Below are 20,077 nucleotides of genomic sequence, written 5' to 3'. Positions count from 1 at the left end.
CTCAGTCCTAAATGGCCTACCCAGTTTGTTGAGACTGTGACCCCTTGCTCTAGCCAGAGGAAACATCATCCCTGCATCCAGTCTGTCCAGCCCTGTCAGAATTTTATAGGCTTCAATGAGATCCCCTCTCATTTTTCTAAACTCCAATGAATACAGGCCTAGTTCACCCAATCCCTCCTCATAAAACAATCCTGCCATCCCAGGAATCAGTCTGGTGAACCTTCACTGCACTCCCTCTAAGGCAAATATATCCTTTCTTAGGTAAGGAGACCAACACTGCACATAATACTCCAGCTGTGATCACACCAGGGCCCTGTACAGCTGCAGTAAGACATCCTTGCTCCTGTACTCAAGTCCTCTCGCAATGAAGGCCAGCATACCATTTGCGTTCTTAACTGCTTGCTGCAATGGCATGCTTACTTTCAGTGATTGGTGTACAAGGACACCCAGGTCCTTTTGTGCATCAACATTTCCCAATCTATCACCATTTAAATAATACTCTGCCATTCTGCTTTTCCTACCAAGTGGATAACTTCACATATACCCATGTTATACTGCATCTGCCATGTATTTTCCCATTCACTCAACTTGTCTAAATTGTCTTGAAGCCTCTTAACATCCTCCTCATCATTCACATTCCCATCAAGTTTTGTGTTGTCAACAAACTTGGAAATATTACATTTGGTTCCCTCATCTAAATCATTGATATATATTCTGAATAGCTGGAATCCAAGCACTGATCCCTGCTGTACCCCAATAGTCACTGCCTGCCATTCCGAAAAAGACCCAATTATTCTTACTCTCTGTTTCTTGTCGCTATCCAATTCTCAATCCATGCCAATGTATTACCCCCAATCCCATGTGCTTTAATTTTGCACACTAACCTCTTATGTGGGATTTTATCAAAAGCTTTCTGAAAATCCAAATACACCACACCCACTGGTTCTCTCTTATCTATTCTGCTAGTTATGTCCTCAAAAGACTCAAGTAAGATTGTCAAACATGATTTCCCTTTAATGAATCTACACTGACTTTGTCCAATCCTGTTGATATTTTCTAAGTGTCTGTTATCACATCCCTTATCATAGACTCTAGCATTTTCCCCTACTACTGTTAGGCTAACCAGTCTGTTCTCAATTATAAATTCTCCCATTTCAGACTGTAAGGAACCTACATTTGTCTTCATTAATCTTTTTCTTTTTACATATTTATATAAGCTTTTACAGTTGTTTTTATGTTCCTTGCAAGTTTACTCTCATTCTCTATTTTTCCCCTCTTAATCTCTTGGTCCTCCTTTTTTGAATTCTAAACTGCTCCCAATCCTTATGCTTACAACTTTTTCTAGCAACTTTATATGACTTCTCTTTGGATCTGATGGGGAACTTTTCCTGTTGTGTTTTTGTGCCAGAAAGGAATATATAACTGTTGCAATGCATCCATTCATTCCTTAAAAAATAGCCATTGCCTATCCACCATCATGCCTTTTAATGAAGTTCTCCAATCTATCTTAGCCAACTCATACCTCATAACTTCGTAGTTTTCTTTGCTGAGATTTAGAACCCTAGTTTCAGATCGGACTACTTTACTTTCCATCCTAATGAAGAATTCTATCATGTTATGGTCACTGTTCCCTAAAGGACTCCACGCAATAAGATTATTAATTAAGATAAAGGCAAAATACTGCAATCCCTTCTCATTGCACAATACCAAATCTAGGATAGCCTGTTTACCAGTTGGTTCCTCAATGCACTGGTCTAAAAAACCATCTTGTACACACTCCAGGAATTCATCTGCCACAGCATTATTGATAATTTGGTTTGTCTATATGTATATTTAAGTCATCCATGATTACTGCAGCATCCTTGTTACATGCATCTCTAATTTCCTATTTAATGCTATCCTCTACCTTACCACTATTGTTTGGAGACCTACAGACAACGCCCACGAATGTTTTCCACCCCTTGTTGCTTCTTAGCTCCATCCAGGCTGATTCTACATCTAGATTTTCTGAGCCAATATCCCCTCTCACTATTGCACTGATTTGAACCCCATCTAACAATGCCACTCCACCTCCTTTTACTTTTTGCCTGTGCTTCCTAAATATCAGGTACCCTTGGATATTCAGTTCCCAGCCTTGGTCACCCTGCAGTCATGTCTCCATAATAGCAATCATATCATACCTGTTTACATCCATTTGCGCTGTTAATTCGACTACCCTATTGCGAATGCTCCATGCATTCAGATACCGTGCCTTTAGACTTATCTTTTTAAGATTTTTTACATTTTTTTTGTACTATGGCCCTATTTTTGCTTCCAGCCCTCATTTCCTCTGCCTTCTGCTTTTGCTTTCTACTTTTCTGTCTTTCATTCCTATTTTTGTTTCGCTCTCTTGTGTCTTCCCGCTCAGGTTCCCACACCCCTTCCACTCTCATTTAAATCCTCCTCCACAGTACTAGCGAATACCCCTGTGAGGATATTGGTCCCGGTCCTGCTGGGGTGCAACCCACCCAGCTTGGACAGGTCCCATCTTCCCCAGAATTGGTCCCAATGCCTCAGGAATCTAAATGCTTCCCTCCCACATCATCTCTCCAGCCACACATTCATCTGGTCCATTCTCCTATTCCTGATCTCGCTCGCACGTGGCACTGGAAGTAATCTTGAGATTATCCTTGAGGTACTGCTTTTTAATTTAGTTCCTAGCTCCTTATATTCTGCCTTCAGGACCTCATCCCTCTTTTTATTTATGACATTGGTACCAATATGGACCACAACCTCTGGCTGTTCACCCTCCCCCTTCAGAATGTCCTGCAATCACTCAGTGACATCCTTGACCCTGGCACCAAGGAGGCAACATACCATCCTGGTGTCATGTATGTTGCGCAGAAACGTCTGTCTGTTCCTCTTACGATAGAATCTCCTATCATTGTTGCTCTCCCACTCTTTTTTCTCCTCCCCCCCACCCCCTCGTGCAGTGAGCCACTTGTGTTGCCACGGACTTGGCTCTTGCTGCATTACCCTGTGAAACCATCCCCCCCAGCAGTATCCAAAACAGAAAATCTATCAGATAGGGAGATGGACCCAGAGGACTCCTGCACTACCTGCCTAGTGCTTTTAGGCTGTCTGGCGGTCACCCATTCCCTTTCTGCCTGTGCACTCGTTACCTGTGGTGTGACCACCTCATTTGTATGTGCTAACCACGAAGATCTCATCCTTGCAGATGCTCCAAGGTGACTCCAGCCGCAGCTCCAGTTCCGAAACGCAGATTTTGAGCAGCTGCTGCTGGAGACACTTCCTGCACAGGTGGTGACCCTGGATACTGAAATTATCCCCAAGTTCCCACATTGCAAAGGAGGAGCATTCCACTTGGCCGAGTTGTCCTGCCATGACTTAAATTACTCCCTTTACTTTTACTTCCTGTAGTTTGGGGAATATTAAGGACAGAAGAAACACTCACCAGGTCCTACTTACCAAGGCCGTCACTCTTCTTTCTGAGGAAAGGTAGAAAATGAAAGGATCACTTCCTTCCCTCTTTGCTGAACTTCCTCTTTCACCAAACTCCAACTTAAGCACCCTAATGCAGCCCAAAGCAGCACTCCAGTGCAGACAAAAGCCACACTGCAAGATGGCCTGCTTTTATGTTGTCTGAATCTAACTTCTGAAAACCTGTTTAAACCAGTTATCTAATTAACTAGCTGCAGCTGCAAGCAGAGCCCATATAACCCCTGTTTTAAAACTGGACTAAAACACACCTTCTCCCAATCCAAAGAGCAACTTTAAGTTAATTGCTAAATTAAAGAAAGACTAGACTTTAGATAGAAATCAACTCTTAAAAGTCCCTCTCTCACCAAATTCCAACTTAAGCACTCTAATGCAGCCCAAAGCAGCACTCCAATGCAGACACAAGAACAAAGCAGAACCACAGAACTCATTATACATTAAAATGATTTAATTAACAAGCTTTCTCTGTTCCATTTTGTGTCTAGAATTTTTATCTTGAACTGTTGTTTCAGAATGCTTGGAGCCATGCAATGGAAATGTGACATCTCCAACATTCATACTGAAATGCCAAGAGAAAACTATAGTGTCGTACTTGAACAGTGTGTTTCTCTGTACTGTACTTGATGCTAAATAACATGCTTTTACTTAAAATGTTTGCAAACTTGATGGGAAACTAGTTTCTTGACTTGAAAAAAAATCTGTAAGTGAATTGGTCAGTCAATAAGAAATGTCTTAGCTCGAAGACATTGAAGTCTTTTTAAAAAGAAATCTTTCTCTACTACTTACTCTACAAGGACATGAGGACCAATTCATCACTGGCAGGCAGCTTAGAAGTGAATGTGGTAGATGCTTTGTTCAAGAGCCAAGTGTGGACATCTTTGAAATAAAAGGTCAATCTGCTTCGCTACTTCCTGTATATCATTAAACCGAGAGAAGCAATCTGTAGCCCAGTGAGCTTCTTTCTGATGTGTGCAACTCTTACATCAGAGCAGAGATTAAGAATGAAAAAAAAACATTTTCAATGATGGTGGGAACCTTTTTGTTAACGCTCTGGGTTTCTAAATTGGTGGAATTAGAGGTGCCTTTAGTGTCCAGCATATTCACCCAGAAGAATGCACATTGTCTTTATTGAGGAAAGCGTATGTAGGTGTGCCATGAAGAATAACAGTGGTAGAGAATTGAATGTTTTACTATTTTTATACTCAGAAATTATATAAGTACTCCTACATCTGGTACAGGATAGGCAAACGTGATGAAAAGTTCACCTTGGGTAATGCAGTAAAAAAGTCAAGGAGAATGGCGTGAAAACTGAACCGTCTGTCTGGCCCATTGGGCTTTTTTCTTCTAAAGGACCATGAATTTCCCCTCAAACCACTCGATTCCTTTCCTGGTTGCAGTTAAGATGCTATCATTTGACTGTCCTAACTGGGGCCAGCCATCACATTCCAGTATTTTCCCTTCAATACAAATCATTATCCAGCAACCAATTCACTTCAGAACCAGATATGTAAAGGGAATTACATAGTGAATCTTCTATTTCTCACACTCCACTCTTGGTGCCACTCTGAAGTTACAGTTGTAGGTCATAGGTTGGATGGATTGTCCTCCATGTGTCACTGTAAACAATCCCACCTCTCTAGTTCAGTAGGGCCTATTGCAGGTTCCTTAGCCCAGGTTGTTTTGTACACCTGCCTGTTTAAACTGCTCCTGGATTGGTTGTCTCCTTCCTACCAGCTAAATAAGTAAATCTTGAGGGTTAACAAAAAAAAAATGCAATTGTCAAAATTCCACAAAAAACAAGGATATTTCTGTGGAAAATTTCACCAGAATAAAATTGGGTATCTCCACTGAATATGCTACATGTATCTAAAAGTTAAGTCTTGATTATTGCTCCAAAAACACTCAGTGACTTCACCGAATGAAAAATTTGGACCAGAAATATCTCAATTTGAACTCTGTCCCATGTTAAGTTAACTAGGGCAATAAGGATGCTATAGTTTTTTTCTCAACATCACTTGGTTAGGGGGTGAGAAGCAAAAATCTCTTCCAAATTACTATCCATTTCATTAATTCATGTTATAAGGCACTTGCATGGTTATTAAGTGAGGAGAAAATTGGGGCAAATATTCTGTTCACACTGATTAACATATGAATAAACATCAGTTGGGAACCAATGGATACTCCCAGCAACAAGTCAACATCTTCATAATTCCTGTTGGTATCTAAAGAAGCACTGGTTATGGAGAAGGCAGGTAGGGGTAATGTGTAGAAGTCAAACCATGACGACATAGAACAGGCTCGATGGACTAGCTAGTCTTTTCTTAGCCTTTGTTTATGTATGTTCACAGAAGTAGTGGTACAAAAAGGTTAAAAATTTCCCCAGGTTCTGTGAATTGTATAACATGGGCGATTTTGCAGTCCATAAATCAAATCTCACCAATCTATTAGCATTTTTGAGGGTGAGATTCTTAAGGTATTTTCTTGGTTCTCCTTGTGTTACCCAATAAATGTCAGCTAACATGCTCCCAGGCCTTTGCTAATGCAACTTAAGATGACTTGTTTCATTCGTGTGGGAAGATACCTTGGACCTCATTCCCCCAGAATTCAACTTTGTCGCTCTTCTGTACCCACCATCTGAGTTATAATCTTCATCCCTTCCCTCACATAAACTTTCTATTATTTCACATCAGTATAAACAAAACAAATTGTGAACATGGAAGATGTGATGGAAGATTGAAAAGAAGTATCGCAATTGATGCATAATTTTAGTTACAATGTCATTATTTTCAAAAGAAGAAATATGTATGTTTACTCTGCAGCTGGACAGTCAAAGTATTGTTATTTTACAATATTTCAATTTTACTCTCTTTAAACATAGTGAAGAAGACATTTATAATTTTTTCTATCTGCAAGAAAAGCTACATGTTTTCAGACAACAAAGTATCCATATAAGTACCTATTGGTTGCTTACTGTGGAGTGCATATTCTTGTCTTTCGCTTTCCTAAGCCCAGAGAATTTGGACATAGGCCGGAAAGAGCCAAAGTTTAGAGACTCTCGTGCAGGGCAATATTGAAGTTTAACCAGCTAAAAGCATGTAGAGGGCACTGGTAGCATTTTTGTTGTTTACTTAGCTTGGACTACCAAGGACATTAGCCAGTGAAGCTCAACGCAAATTGGAGGAACAGCACCTCTTCTTCCGACTAGGCACTTTACAGCCTTCCGGACTGAATATTGAGTTCAACAATTTTAGATCATGAACTCTCTCCTCCATCCCCACCCCCTTCCGATCCCCCTTTTTTTCCCAATAATTTATATAGATTTTTTTTCCCCCACCTATTTCCATTATTTTAAAATGTATTTCCATCCATTGTTTTATCTCTACCTTTTAGCCTATTTCAATCCTTTCCCTTCACCCCACCCCACTAGGGCTATCTGTACCTTGATTGTCCTGCTTTCTACCCTTAATTAGCACATTCCTTAGATAATATCACCACCTTCCACACCTCTTTGTCCTTTTGTCTATGACATCTTTTGGCTATCTCCACCTATCACTGGCCCTCTATCCAGCTCTACCTGAACCACCCCCCCCACCCTTAAACCAGCTTATATTTCACCTCTTTTCTATTTTACTTAGTTCTGTTGAAGAGTCATACGGACTCGAAACGTTAACTATGTTCCTCTCCGCAGATGCTGCCAGACCTGCCGAGTTTTTCCAGGTATTTTTTATTTTTGTTAAGGACCTTAGCTTGTAAGGTTATTTGGAGCTCCCGACAATGCACCAAAGCTGGCTAGTCAATCATGAATTGTATCTTGAAGAATCACTGAGCAACTTAGGCTCAGGTATAACATTACCAAATCCACCCATCAATCTCTCATTGTCAGGTGTGTCGCCTTGGAGCCAACTTGACCCAAAGAGACCTGGTTTATCTCTCCCCTGAAAGAGGATAGTCATTAGTTGGCTATTTGATAACCAATAAAAACAGGGTTAACTCCTCTCTAGGCAGACAGCAAATTCCATGGACCCCAAGGCAGAATGGTAAGCAGCAAGACTTGCATCTTCATTATTTTTCAGACTGCAGTAATGAATGTACCTCAATCCCCAAAGAAGGAGTTCTACTAATTGGGACCTGCTGAGGGTTGGCACTGAATTTTGGATATTTGATATTTGGATGTTTACATAACTGGTGTTATATAACAATATTCTGTTAAAAAACTTAAGTTTACAAATCAGCACAATGGAATGATCTATAAAGCAGAGCTTCCCATAAGCTAGCCATCTTGATTTTTCAGACATTCAAGTCCAAAGTCAAGTACAAGGCTTTTACTTAGTAGCAATTCCTTAATCTCTCCCTTCATATAAATGGCAAAGGTACATCGTGCAGAGAGCCCAAGTATCCTCCAGGGTACTGAGTGACAGGTCAGTGCAGGCTGGATCCATCCCCTTTTTCCTTATAACGATTTCTCTATTTTGTCACAATTACAACTAACCTGGATCTTGCACATGGCCCTCACACTGTGCGCTTTGGAGATCTGAATCACTTCCTATTGTGTGTGGGGTTAACATCGCTCTTGATGCAATTTTTGCGAAAGCATTTTTGAACATTCAAACTGATAGGGACATAATAATTATGCTAAAGCTTAAGCAGTTATGGCATATCCTTCAGAGCTATATGGGGAAAATAGAGGAGTGGGATTAGTTTTGAATTTTTCAAAGAGCCTCCACAAACACAATAGCTGTGTGATCTCCTTCTGTGCTTCTACCTTCCATGGTCAAAATCTCAAGAGAGATACTTATTCTTGTGTGTAACTATCAGTATTCAATTTGTGATCTTTGCTGATTTAGCTTTTCCAAGGCAGGCACAAATTAGGGAACTATTAGTGTCCACACGCTTGCGGTGGGGGGGTTGAGGGAACGAAGAGGTATTTGCGGATCCTGCTTGAAACTCTTGCTGGAAAGTCACATCCGTGGAGATTAGAAAGAAACAGGATCAGGTTTGGAGCAATTGCCCTCCAGGATTGGATAGCCTGCTGACAGTGAATCATCTAGACTCTCACATGCAAAAACAGCCAATTGGGCAGGGTACCAGATGGCTGTCAGAAACTTGGAACTATACCCTAGCAAGGGTCAGCATCTTAAGGAGAGAATTGGCATTTGTATATAACTAAAAGAAAAAAAACCTTGTTTTGTAGTTATTTTTCTTATAGATTCACATTTCAAAGTGCTATGACATGAAGCTATATTGGGGTGTTGGTTTTATGACAAAATACTTTTGACAAACAATTACAGGAAAATTTAGAGCTTGTATACACTACATCCATTATTCCAGCCCAGAAATGTTAGCTATGAATGTAAAATATGATCCTTTTAAAATTACCATATATTTTTGCCCATAATTTAACTAGAGAGCTGTCAAAAATTATCAATGTTTTGATAAATGACACTACCCGGGTGGGAAGGAGAAACATTGAGGGAGTCAGCATGTTGAACGTTGTCTAGATTAAAAATTGGATCCAGGATTGGGTCTTGCCATTTAACATTTAATTATATTGCTGTGCGGGGGAGCAAAGGAGATAGATAGAATGAAAATATTGAAGATACAAATTTATTTGTGCTATTATTGAAACATGATTTTTTTGGAAACAGCATCTAAAAATGTAAATAAGGATATTGTGCACATTCTGCTGACTGCGTTTCTTCAGTTCTTTGAATGATTTTAGTATTTTTAGCTAGCTCAGGAATGTGCATACAAGGATTTTATGTGAAGCTTAAGCAGGGAGAATTGCATTTGAGCTGCGCAAGCAATAAGTGTTTTATGAGAGTCTTGGTTTCTGAAATTATATGCTGCAGTATTCCTTCAATCATTGATCTTTCAGTCTTCATATACAAACCTTCCACAATATTATGTTAGTTTCCCTTGTCTTTCCAAATCATTAGCATTAGAAATGAGGTAAAGCTGTAACTGAAGGCATATATATCACAAATGAAACTTTTTTTCCTCTCCTTTGGCTCCTGCTGGAGCATGGTCCCAGAAGTACTGGCAGCCTCCATTATCTTGCTGGAATATGGTCCCACAGATATTGGCAGCCTTCATTATTTTGCTGAGGTATGATCGCAAAGGTATTGGCAGCCTCCATTAACTTGCTGAAATGGCCATATTTCATATGTGAGCCTAGGCTTTCAATATCAGTGTTTAAAAATGAGTATTCAACCACAAGGACCCCGTGTTCAGAAGTGAGAATGTGAACAATTATTTTCTCCCTAATCTTTACTGCTGATGCTAATTACTACTCAGGCTCAGCTCATCTAACTCTGAGTTTGAAAATCAAGTTTTGCATCTTTTGATCCTGGCTATATCCTTTATGAAAAGGCCCACAGTCCCTTTTAAGATTATTTTTGTGCCTGAATTACTGGATAATGATCCAGGAATGGGAACTCTGGCTGATTTTCCCTTTCCTCACTAAGGGGTCCAAAGCCAACTATCGTGATCTTCTGTGCTGAGTTGTTAATCTGATATACACCAGGAAATGAATCTGGAACCTTCCGGATCTGGATGCTTCAATTACTCTTTGAATAAACTGCTGAATCAGGACTTTTGGAATCTGATGTTAACTTCAGGAAAAATAGCGTTAATAACTGCCTTCAGCTCCCTTATTGTGGGGCTCAGCAATTTATTGAAGCCAGTTCTCAAGATTCAGCACTTTTTAAACAAAACATTCCAAAAAAAAAAGCTTAACAATAATTATTGGATTTCTATAAAGTGTGCTGATGGTGAGACTTTCCAAGTACAAAATATCATTTCATACTTGGAAATATGAAATCTATGATAAGAAACTCAAGGCTAAAATGCTTGCTCTGTTAAAACAATGAAATCTCAAACACCTTGCTACATAGATGTGATTCTTATCCCACTTGCTTTACATAATGAGAAAATAGGAATAAAAAAAAAGGCCATTCAGATCAGCTATTTTGCTACATTACCAGCTAAGTCAATGACTTGGATACTTCGGCTGGGATTTTCTGCTCCCACCCACGGTGGGCATCATGACGGGCTGGACCAGAAAATATCGTGAGAGTGAAAAAGTCAGTTTTAAGTCGGCGGGAAAACGGTCGTGATCTGACTTCAACGACGGTTTGCGTTTCCTGCCATGCCATGTCAGGAACTTCATTTTAATACGTATGAATATGATGAATGCTCATTATAATGCCTACTCACTGGAATCACCCCCCCACGCTGGATCAATAGGGCACGTTGGCGTCTGATTAAGCCAACATGTTTTACAACTGGATATAAGTGACGTGCACCTGGATGCCAGAACTTTGTACTTGACTTCAAGGTTTTTTCACATACCTTGCATCGCTCAGCGCTTGGGGGACCCGGAATCCGTGCCTTGCTTTGCAGGCAGCACTACATTGCTCTCAGGGGGCTTTCAAAGGCAAGGCCTTACCTACCAGACCAGTGGTAAGGTGGGGGTGGCATGTAAGGGGCCACAGGGCAAGGCCTCCACTGGGGAAGAGGTGAAAGTGGCAAAGGATGCACTCTGACACATGTCTAGGGCAGGTGTGGGTTAGAAGCATCAGAGTGTCTTAGAGGGGGACATAAGTGAGTTGGGGCCAGAATGGGAAGATGGCAGAGTGAAGAGGCACTTCAGTTTACAATACTGACCTTACAAGGACTGCCCTTGTCCTAGACCAGGGAGGGGGACGGCATGTCAGCTAAGTGTCATTCGTGCCCAGCATGTTGTGCACAGGGTGTGGCTGACTGAGGTGCCTCAATAATGGGCCATGGATGGCACAGTACAGTCAGGATAGGCTGTAGATGGTTGAAAGGTAGTGTAGGACCATTTAAAGGTTTCATGGGGTGGGCTCAATAGCTCACTGTGCAATAGGCCTCAAGAAGGGGAGGCTAATCTGAAAATGGCGCACATCTGCCTCAATGCATTCAGGGGTTACACAGGGATACCCCACAATCAAAATGGCGTAAAGCTTTGGAGGGGAAGGGTTGAGAATCATTGGATGGAGGGAAATCTGAGCATAATGCACTGTCAAGCTAACTGTAGGGATTACCACAGTCACACAAGGGAAGGTCCAAACTGATCTGCTAGTGAGGCATTAGCACCACCATCTTGCAAACTGAAGCGATGGCGCAACACAAAATTAATCTGAGGAATAGCTCGGCTGGTGAGGGCTGAGGACCGTTTGGAGGACTTGTCCACTGCAACTGGGGGGCTGATTAAAGGGGTACCCAACTGAACTGTGTATTGCCAAATGAGGGAGATGCATACCTGAGACATGTTAGGAGCCTTTCAATGATAATGCAAGGAATCAGGAGAGTGAAGCAATGAAGTGCATTCATGAGAGATTAATGGTGAGTCATGACAATATTAGAACTCCTTGCTTTAACCCCTTGTTCCAATCGTGCCAATTTTTAAAAAAAATATTCATTTATGGATGTGGGCATCCCTGGCTAGGTCAGCATTTATTGCCTATCCCTAATTGCCCTTGAGAAGGCAGTGGTGAGCTGCCTTTTTGAACCGCTGCAGTCACACAGCGATAATAAGGTCTAGAGCATTTTGGTGACTGGACAAGCTGCAGATATGTCTTTAAAGCAGGAGCTCACAGATGAGAAGTGTCAGAGCCCCCTCAAATAATTACAGTTCCTCAATGAACATTAGGCCTCATGAGTATCAAAAAGAGTGTAGTATGACAGTGCAGTGATTCAGGATCCCAGCGCCTGGTCAAGCCAATCTCATAGCAGTCAGTCATGTCAAGTGCCAGAGAGGGTGGAGGGGCATGGGTGAGGTGATGAAGGTATACCATCAAACTTTCCTTGCGCTAGCCAGAATTTCACTGTTGAATGGGTGCTGTCATTCGATTCAAGTCCTTGAATCTACAGTCACACACTATAGAAACTGGAGCTTTGGAGGCTCATGCTGACTAGGAAGATGGAGGCTGAATTTGTCACAAACTGGCAGGAGAGAAGACAAAGAAGACTGCGATTGCAGTGTCAGGCTCACCAAAGGGAGGAGCTAAACCCTCAAGAGCAAGGGGCAACAGGGTGCCACTCTGGATGCCGAGGATGAGGCTAAACAAAACTTTGTGTGTAGGCGGCTCTCAAGATCAAGGGTGTACAGAACTTGCATGTCTTATCTGCAGATGAGTGAGAGACAGCGTCATCGACGCTTCTGCATATCCAGGGATCTGGTGACTCACATTTTCCAGGAATTCGTGTCACGGGAACTGGGAGGTCATCCATTGCCAGTTGCTCTGAAAGTAACCGCCGCACCGATCTTCTACATGAGTGGCTCCTTCGAAGGCTCACTGGGGACCTGTGTGGGATCTCTCAGGTTTCCTCGCACAATTGCATACATGAGGTTTCAGACGCCCTTTTTGCAAAGGCCCACAATTTTTACTGCACTTCACTAGATATCGAGAGAGCCAGCAGGCCAGAGCACTGGGTTTTGCTGAGATTTCTGGATTCCCACAGGTGCAGGATGCTATTGACTGCACTCATGTGGTTATCAAAGCTCCCTCGCAACAGGCACTCCAATACATAAGCAGGAAAGGCTTCCACTCGCTCAATATTCAGCTCGTTTGTGACCACAAGAAACAAATTATGGAGGTTTGTGAGAGATACCCGGTAAGCTGCCATGGCTCCTACATCTTGAGTAGATCCAGATCCTTGACAGCTTTGAGGAAGATGGTATAACAATGCTCACATCACCACCTGAACATTGGTAGGGCAGAGCATTGGCATCTTGAAGATGCGGTTTCGATGCTTCGACAGATCTGGCCAAACTGGAGGAGGGAGTTCAGGCATCAAACGTCAGAAGGCACAGCTTCTCCAAGTGTCCTGCAGCATCCCTGTAGCCACAGCAGCCTAGTAGAGACAGGAGCTGCTTTACAATCCTCAGTGCACTCGTAGCTGTATGCCTTCAGTCTGACAAATCTTCTCAAGGAGATCCATCTGGCAAAACGGGACAACGCATTCTGTGTCACCTCGATGGTGTAACTGAAAGGTCACACTTGGGCCAAGGCAGTTGAAGACATTACACAGGTCTAACTCACTAATCCTTGGTGCCACCTTCTTCTCAATCACATTGACATCTATCACTCTCAGTTAGGGATCTGGGTGTGCATTTATCCTGACCTTTCCATGGATTCGGACCACCTGAGGGTCACGATGTTCTCATAGTCATTCTGCCCTCATGGCCAGTCCTGGCCCTTGCCAGCTGCAAAATACAAAGACACCATGAACCACTCAAGGTAATGCTTTGTTGCTAATAAAGAGCACTCATCAGATTCATTATATCCTGGGTTGCATCCCGTTGGTACCCTCAAAAGTGGCAAAAGTAACATAGGCGTTTCCAGAGCATGCTCCAAGGCTCCTTTGACCACAACACATGACCATTTATATTTATCATCAATGATCTAGATGAGGGTATAGGTGAGGGGAGGCTACTCAAAACATGTGGCTCAGCTCTAAATCCCTCCATTCTGAGGAGAGCCTTGTGGCTGCAATGCAGACAACTAAAAGATTAGAAAGGTTGTAGTGTTGAGTGCCAGAAAAATTAAATGCCTTTGAGGGGCAGAGCTCCAGCACTTAAAGGTGTTCACGCTTCTTGCTGAGCTTAGCAAATGTGCACTGAGTCAGCAACATGCAAGGCAGACAAGATCGCACACGAGCTCTGAGCTAAGGGCTCATGGATTGGAAATCCTGCCAGGTGACAGTGAGCAAATGGAGTGTCAGGATGAGAGATGTATATTTTTATACTTTTGTGATTATGTTGTCTGTGTAGAAAGCTGTGGGGGTGTGTGTGTGTCCAGGGTTAATTAAACAGGGGGGAAGGTTAGATCATTGATGGTAAATACAAATGGTCATGTTTTGCAGTCAAAGGAGTCTTGGAGCATGCTCTGAAGCACATATGCTGCTTTTGCCACTTTTGAGGGGACCAATGGGATGCAACCCAGGATTTATTATCAACAAAGTATTACCTTGAGTGGTTCATGGTGTCTTTGCATTTTGCAGTTGGCAAGGGCCAGGACTGGCCATGAGGGCAGAATGACTATGTGAACTTTGTGATCCTCAGGCGGGGACGGTTCCTAGAGGTAGGTTGTCTGTGAGGTCTGAGAGATGAAAGGTTAAAGGTGTTAGGTTTGTGCATTTGTAATGAAGAGTTATGGTGGGTTTGAGTTACAAGTAAATAGGTTAGGATCTGAAATTTGCATTTTAAAATAAGTTAGGAAATTGATTTTTCAGCTGTTGAATTTCGCATTTTCGGTGTTAAGTCGAATTCGTTCAAGGTGGGCATCAGACTGTGCCTTGGGTGCATCTTGTCTCCATTCCTGTTCATGATTTTCATGGACAGGATATCGAGGTGCAGCCGATGTATCCAGTTTGAGGGCTTGAGGGTGGCATCTCTGCTGTTTGCAGATGTTGTGCTTCTTGCCTCATCCGACTGTGACCTCCAACGCGCACTCAAACATTTCACTGCCGAGTGTGACGCGGCTGGGATGGGGATCAGCACCTCCAAATCTGAGGTCATGGTTCTCTCCCGGAAAAGAGTGGGTTGCTCTCTCCAGGTGAGCAGTGTGGGGGTCAGCTTCCTTTCGTGGAAGAGTTCGAGTATTTCAGGATCTTGTTCGCGAGTGCGAGTAAAGGGTGGGGGGAGAGATGACCAGCAAACTGGCGCAGTGGCTGCAGTTCTGAGTTCTGCAGGCGCTCTACCGGTCCATGGTGGTGAAGCAAGAGCTGAGTTTTAGGATGAAGCTCTTGGTTTACGGTCAATCCACGTCCCCATCCTTACCTACGGTCATGAACTATGGGTAATGACTGAAAGGATAAGATTGCGGATACAAGCGGAAATGAGGTTTCTCCACAGGGTTGCTGGGCGTACTCTCCGGGACAGGGTGAGGAGTTTGGCAATCCGGGAGAGCCTCAGAGTAAAGTCACTGCCCCTCCGGATCGAGAGGGACCAGTTGAGGTGGTTCGGGCATCTGATAAGGATGACCCCTGGTACCCACTGGGCGGAGATCTCGAGGCCGACCCAGGACATGCTGGAGGGATTACATCTCTTGGGTGGCCTGGGAATCCCCAGGAGGAGCTAGAATCTGTGGTTGAGGAAAGGGAAGCCTGGTTGGTCCTGCTCAGCTTGCTGCCACTGCGACCCTCAACAGAAGAAGCGGTGTGAAAATGGATGGATGGATTTTAAAAGGGAATTCAGAGGTGTCAAGGAACATTTGCATCTTACAGGGGTTCCATGAGTAAACAGGGGAAGGTACATTAAATTTTATTGACCTGAAATTAGAGGCAAAATAGAAAGATTTTTATATTTGGAGAAGTTGAGTTTCAAAGAGGTGTTTGAGGACAATGGAACCTGAGATGAAAGGGGAAAAAAGATATATAAGGAAAGGGACATTTAACCTTTGGGAGTGGCTGTGGGGGAACTTACTAAAGGCCAGTTTTTTTTGAGAGAGATGCTGAGAAGCTGTAAAACTTTTGAATTGGAAGCAGCCACCCTATGTTAAGCCAGGGGAGTCTTTGTTTTAGGGAACAGTTTGTTTCTGAACCTTCTTTTGGAATTCCACATCAGAGTGGAAGTATCTGAGAAGTTGTGAAGTGGACCTTTATTAAAGTGACAATAATTCCTCGACTTGTGTAATATTTACTGGATTTTTATGGGTAAAAATCTATAAGAGGTTGTTGCCAGAAACGCAGTTTAATTGTGTACTTTTGACCAAGCATATTTTTGGGTGTTGTTCTATAAGACTGTTTTAACTGTGTAACTTTGATCTTGTATGCTTAAGTTTTTTTTTCCTTTATGATAAATCTTTTTATTTTTTTCAAATTCTAAAGGTGTTACTGCAGTTTTATGCTTTTAAGGTCAGTATCTATTCCTCCTTGTTTTCACAAACAAAAAAGTTTATGACCAGCGAGATAGATTTCATTCTGGGGTCTGGCTTGCTCAGCAATAATATCAGCTGTGGTAGTATCAGGATCTATGACGCTTCTCCGTGCATTTACATGTCTCCATGGACACGAGACCTTCATCTTACAATAATGCAGATGAGACGGAGTAACACTTTCGCCTCAATCTAAAACGGCCAAGACTGAAGATGACATGAACCAGCACATCATGTCAATAAGGTTCTTTACACATGCAGACTTGATATTAAGGATGAGGCATCAAGATGTTCCAAATGATATGAGAGCGCACACACACTGTGGGGATATGGAAGCTAACAGCAGCTACCAGAGGTACATGGTCTCGACATCTGCAGTAAGTTCAGGGTAGGGGTAATGCTATTACCCTGATGAACAACAACACAGCTAATCATAAAGAGGAGGCATACTGAACAGATGTGGAATGGGTGGGATTCTATTTACATTGGTGCAAAGTATATAACATGTGGTTAATGCGTGCCATCATTGTGCTCCAAATATTTCTTATTTTTCCTAACCCTACTGCCACGTCTTGGTGTAGCCCTGACATCCACAGCAAAGGAGGAGGCAGCCTGCTGACTGCTATGTCCTGTTGTAGTGATGACTTTGGTGGGCGTCCTCTGGAGGGCCCCGGCCTTCTTTGGGTCTCCTGCTGTGGGGCAGGTGCACCCCCCTTGGTCTGTGGAGCTGAAGGTGATGGGGTCACAGGAAGAGGGGATTGGGATCAGCTGGACATTCTGGGTGGATATTCCCAGGATGTCCAGATGCTGGTCCCCCTCGCTATGGGCACCCGAGGGCCCCTGGCTGACTCCTTGAGAAGGGAAAGCTGGAGTGAGATCGAGTTGTCCTGCTCCCTCTTGTGTAGCCACGGATGGATGCCACCAATGACTACACTGAAGAAGTGTAGCTCCTAGCGCATTGCAGGGACTATGTCATGGACTAAGGTCTCCATGGTGGCTGCCATCCTACTAGCTTTGATCTCAGTGCATTGACATGCAGGCGCTTTGACATGAGACTGAACGTAGACGGACTCCTCCATCGTATGTTGCAATCTGTGCAAAGCAACTGATAACCCTTCCTGATATTCTCATGACTGTCACTGAAGCTCCACCAACTGAGTTTGGATCCAGTCTGGAGGCTTATCATCAGACTTGGACTCAGCAGAATCCTGGCCTCCAGCAGTCCTCTGAGTGCCGGCTACCTCAGATGTCCCTGCCTCTGCCTGCTACGGACCAGATTATGTGCTGTGCTCACCAGATTGTGACCCCAGGGCTACCCTAGAGCCAGACCCTGCCGAAGTGTGTTTTTAAGCGCTGGTGGAGGGTGTGGGTGAGCACTGTAATGGGTCTTCAGCAGTGTTCTCCTCTGCTTCTTCTTCTGAGGTGTCTTCACTGCTGGATATGAGGACCTGGCTAGTTGATGCCCTAGGGTGTTTTCCTGAGGTGCCTATGAAAGAAAGTAGCGATTACTTAAGCATAGCGAGCGACTGGAAGACAGCACAATGGATTCACAGTATGGTTGTCTGAGGGATGAGCTGGTGCTGGGTCTTCACTTGTGTTGGCACTGCCCATCCCACAGTCGCCAAAAGCACGGTCCCTGTCCTCTCTGGCCAGCACAATGGCATGCTCCTCATATGAATGAAGACCTTAATTTAGGCCAATCTACCCTTGTCTGGAACCTCTCTCTCCTATTGTGTGAGCTTCTCCTGCATGAAGATAAATGGAGAGTATGTGCAGGACACATGCCAAGGCAGATGATAAGGTTGCCTGCCATGTGCAGGTGGTGGGTGCAGCAGTGGACGGGATGAAGACGAAATCTACACAGGAGATGAGCCCAGATGGAGATGTGAAGGTGTGTGTGAGACAGTGAGTGGTGATGTGCCTTAAGCTGGCACTGTGGAAGATCCCTATGAGTGATCCAATGTGTTTCCTGTTGTTGCATAATTAATAAGGCGGAAAGTGGACAATACTGTGCAAAAACTCGCCATTGTACACTGGGAAAAATGCCGCTTTTCCAACCCACCACCGCACTTAAAAGTGCAGATGGGAAAATTCCGCCCATGCTGTTGTAAGAAGATACAAAGAGCAGAACTATCCTGGGCTCAGTTCTCAGAGGAATGCTATACTTGCCAAGAGTGAGTGTGGCCAATGACAAAAAGGTCTGAAAGCTAGTAGCTGAAGACAAAAAATCTGAACATACGAACAAAGAGCAGGAGTAAGCCTTTCAGTCCCTCGAGCTTGCTCTGCCATTAAGATCATGGCTGATCTGATTGTAACCTCAAATCTGCATTCCGCCTACTCCCGATAACCTATCATCCCTTTGCTTACCAAGAATCTATCCACGTCTGCCTTAAAAATATTAAAAGACTCTGCTTTCATGCCTTTTCAGAAGAGAGTTCCAAAGACTCTCAGTCTTCTGGGAGAAAAAAAATTCACCTCATCTCTGTTTTAAATGGGCGACCCCTTATTTTCAAACACTGACCCCTAGTTCTAGATTCTCCAACAAGAGGAAACATCCTCTCCACATCCACCCCTCAGGATCTTACATGTTTCAATCAAGTCATCTCTTACTCTTCTAAACTCCAGCGGTTACAAGCCTAGTCTGTCCAACATTCCCATTCCAGGTATTAGGCTGCTAAACTTTCTCTGAACTGCTTCCAATGCATTTACATCCTTCCTTAAATAAGGTGACCAATACTGTTTACAGTACTCCAGATGTGGTCTCACTAGTGTCCTGCAAATCTGAAGCATAACCTTCCTACTTTGGTATTCAATTCCTCTCTCAATAAATGATAACATTCTATTAGCTTTCCTAATCACTTGCTGTACCTGCATAATAGCCTTTTGTGACTCTGAGACACCTAGAACCCTCTGCATCTCAGATTTCTGAAATCTCTCACCATTTAAATAATATGCTTCTCTTTTATTCTTCCTGCCAAAATGGACAATCTCTTATTTTCCCACATTATACTCCATTTGCCAGATCTTTGCCCACTCACTTAATCTATCTATATCTTTTTGTAGCCTCCTTATGTCCTCTTCACAAATTACTTTCCTACCTATCTTTGTGTCATCAGAAAATTTAGCAATCATCCCATCCATCCCTTCATCCAAGTCATTTATACAAATTGTAAGCAGTTGAGGTCCCAGCACTGATCTCTGTGGCACACCACCTGTCACACCTTGCCAACCTGAAAAAGACCCATTTATGCCCACTCTCTGCTTCCTGTTAGCCAGTCGATCTTCTATCTATGCCAATATGTTACCCCCTATACCATGAGCTTTTATTTCCCACAATAACCTTTGATGTGGCACTTTATCAAATGCCTTCTGGAAATCCAAGTACATTACATCCACCAGTTCCCTTTTATCCACAGTACATGTTACTTCCTCAAAGAACTCCAATAAGTTGGTTAAACATGATTTCCCTATCACAAAACCATGTTGACTCTGCCTGATTACCTTGAACTTATCCAAGTACTCTGCTATAGCTTCTTTAATAAGAGCTTCTAATATTTTCCCTTTGACAGATGTTAAGCTAACTGGCCTGTAGTTTCCTGCTTTCTGTCTCCTTCCCTTTTTGAATAATGGAGTTACATTTGCTATCTTCCAATCAAATGCGATATTCCCCAAATCTA

The 20,077-nt window shown here is 43.0% G+C and overlaps 1 protein-coding gene across 4 annotated transcripts in view; it reads right to left on the bottom strand.

The window, feature by feature from the left end:
* The window catches only part of prkcz (protein kinase C, zeta), a 555,970-nt gene that overhangs the window by 39,462 nt on the left and 496,431 nt on the right, over window positions 1–20,077 (bottom strand). Inside the window, exon 16 of one of the 4 annotated variants that reach the window (XM_078557946.1) lies at window positions 3,469–3,488. The exons of the other annotated variants lie outside the window; for them this stretch is intronic. Coding sequence (XP_078414072.1) covers window positions 3,469–3,488 — 20 coding nt within the window. The remainder of the gene's footprint in view (window positions 1–3,468; window positions 3,489–20,077) is intronic. 4 annotated transcript variants of the gene reach the window in all.

This window comes from Cetorhinus maximus, chromosome 15 (assembly GCF_964194155.1).
Source record: "Cetorhinus maximus chromosome 15, sCetMax3.hap1.1, whole genome shotgun sequence".
Taxonomy (NCBI): domain Eukaryota; kingdom Metazoa; phylum Chordata; class Chondrichthyes; order Lamniformes; family Cetorhinidae; genus Cetorhinus; species Cetorhinus maximus.
This window is presented reverse-complemented; position numbering and strand designations above follow the sequence as displayed.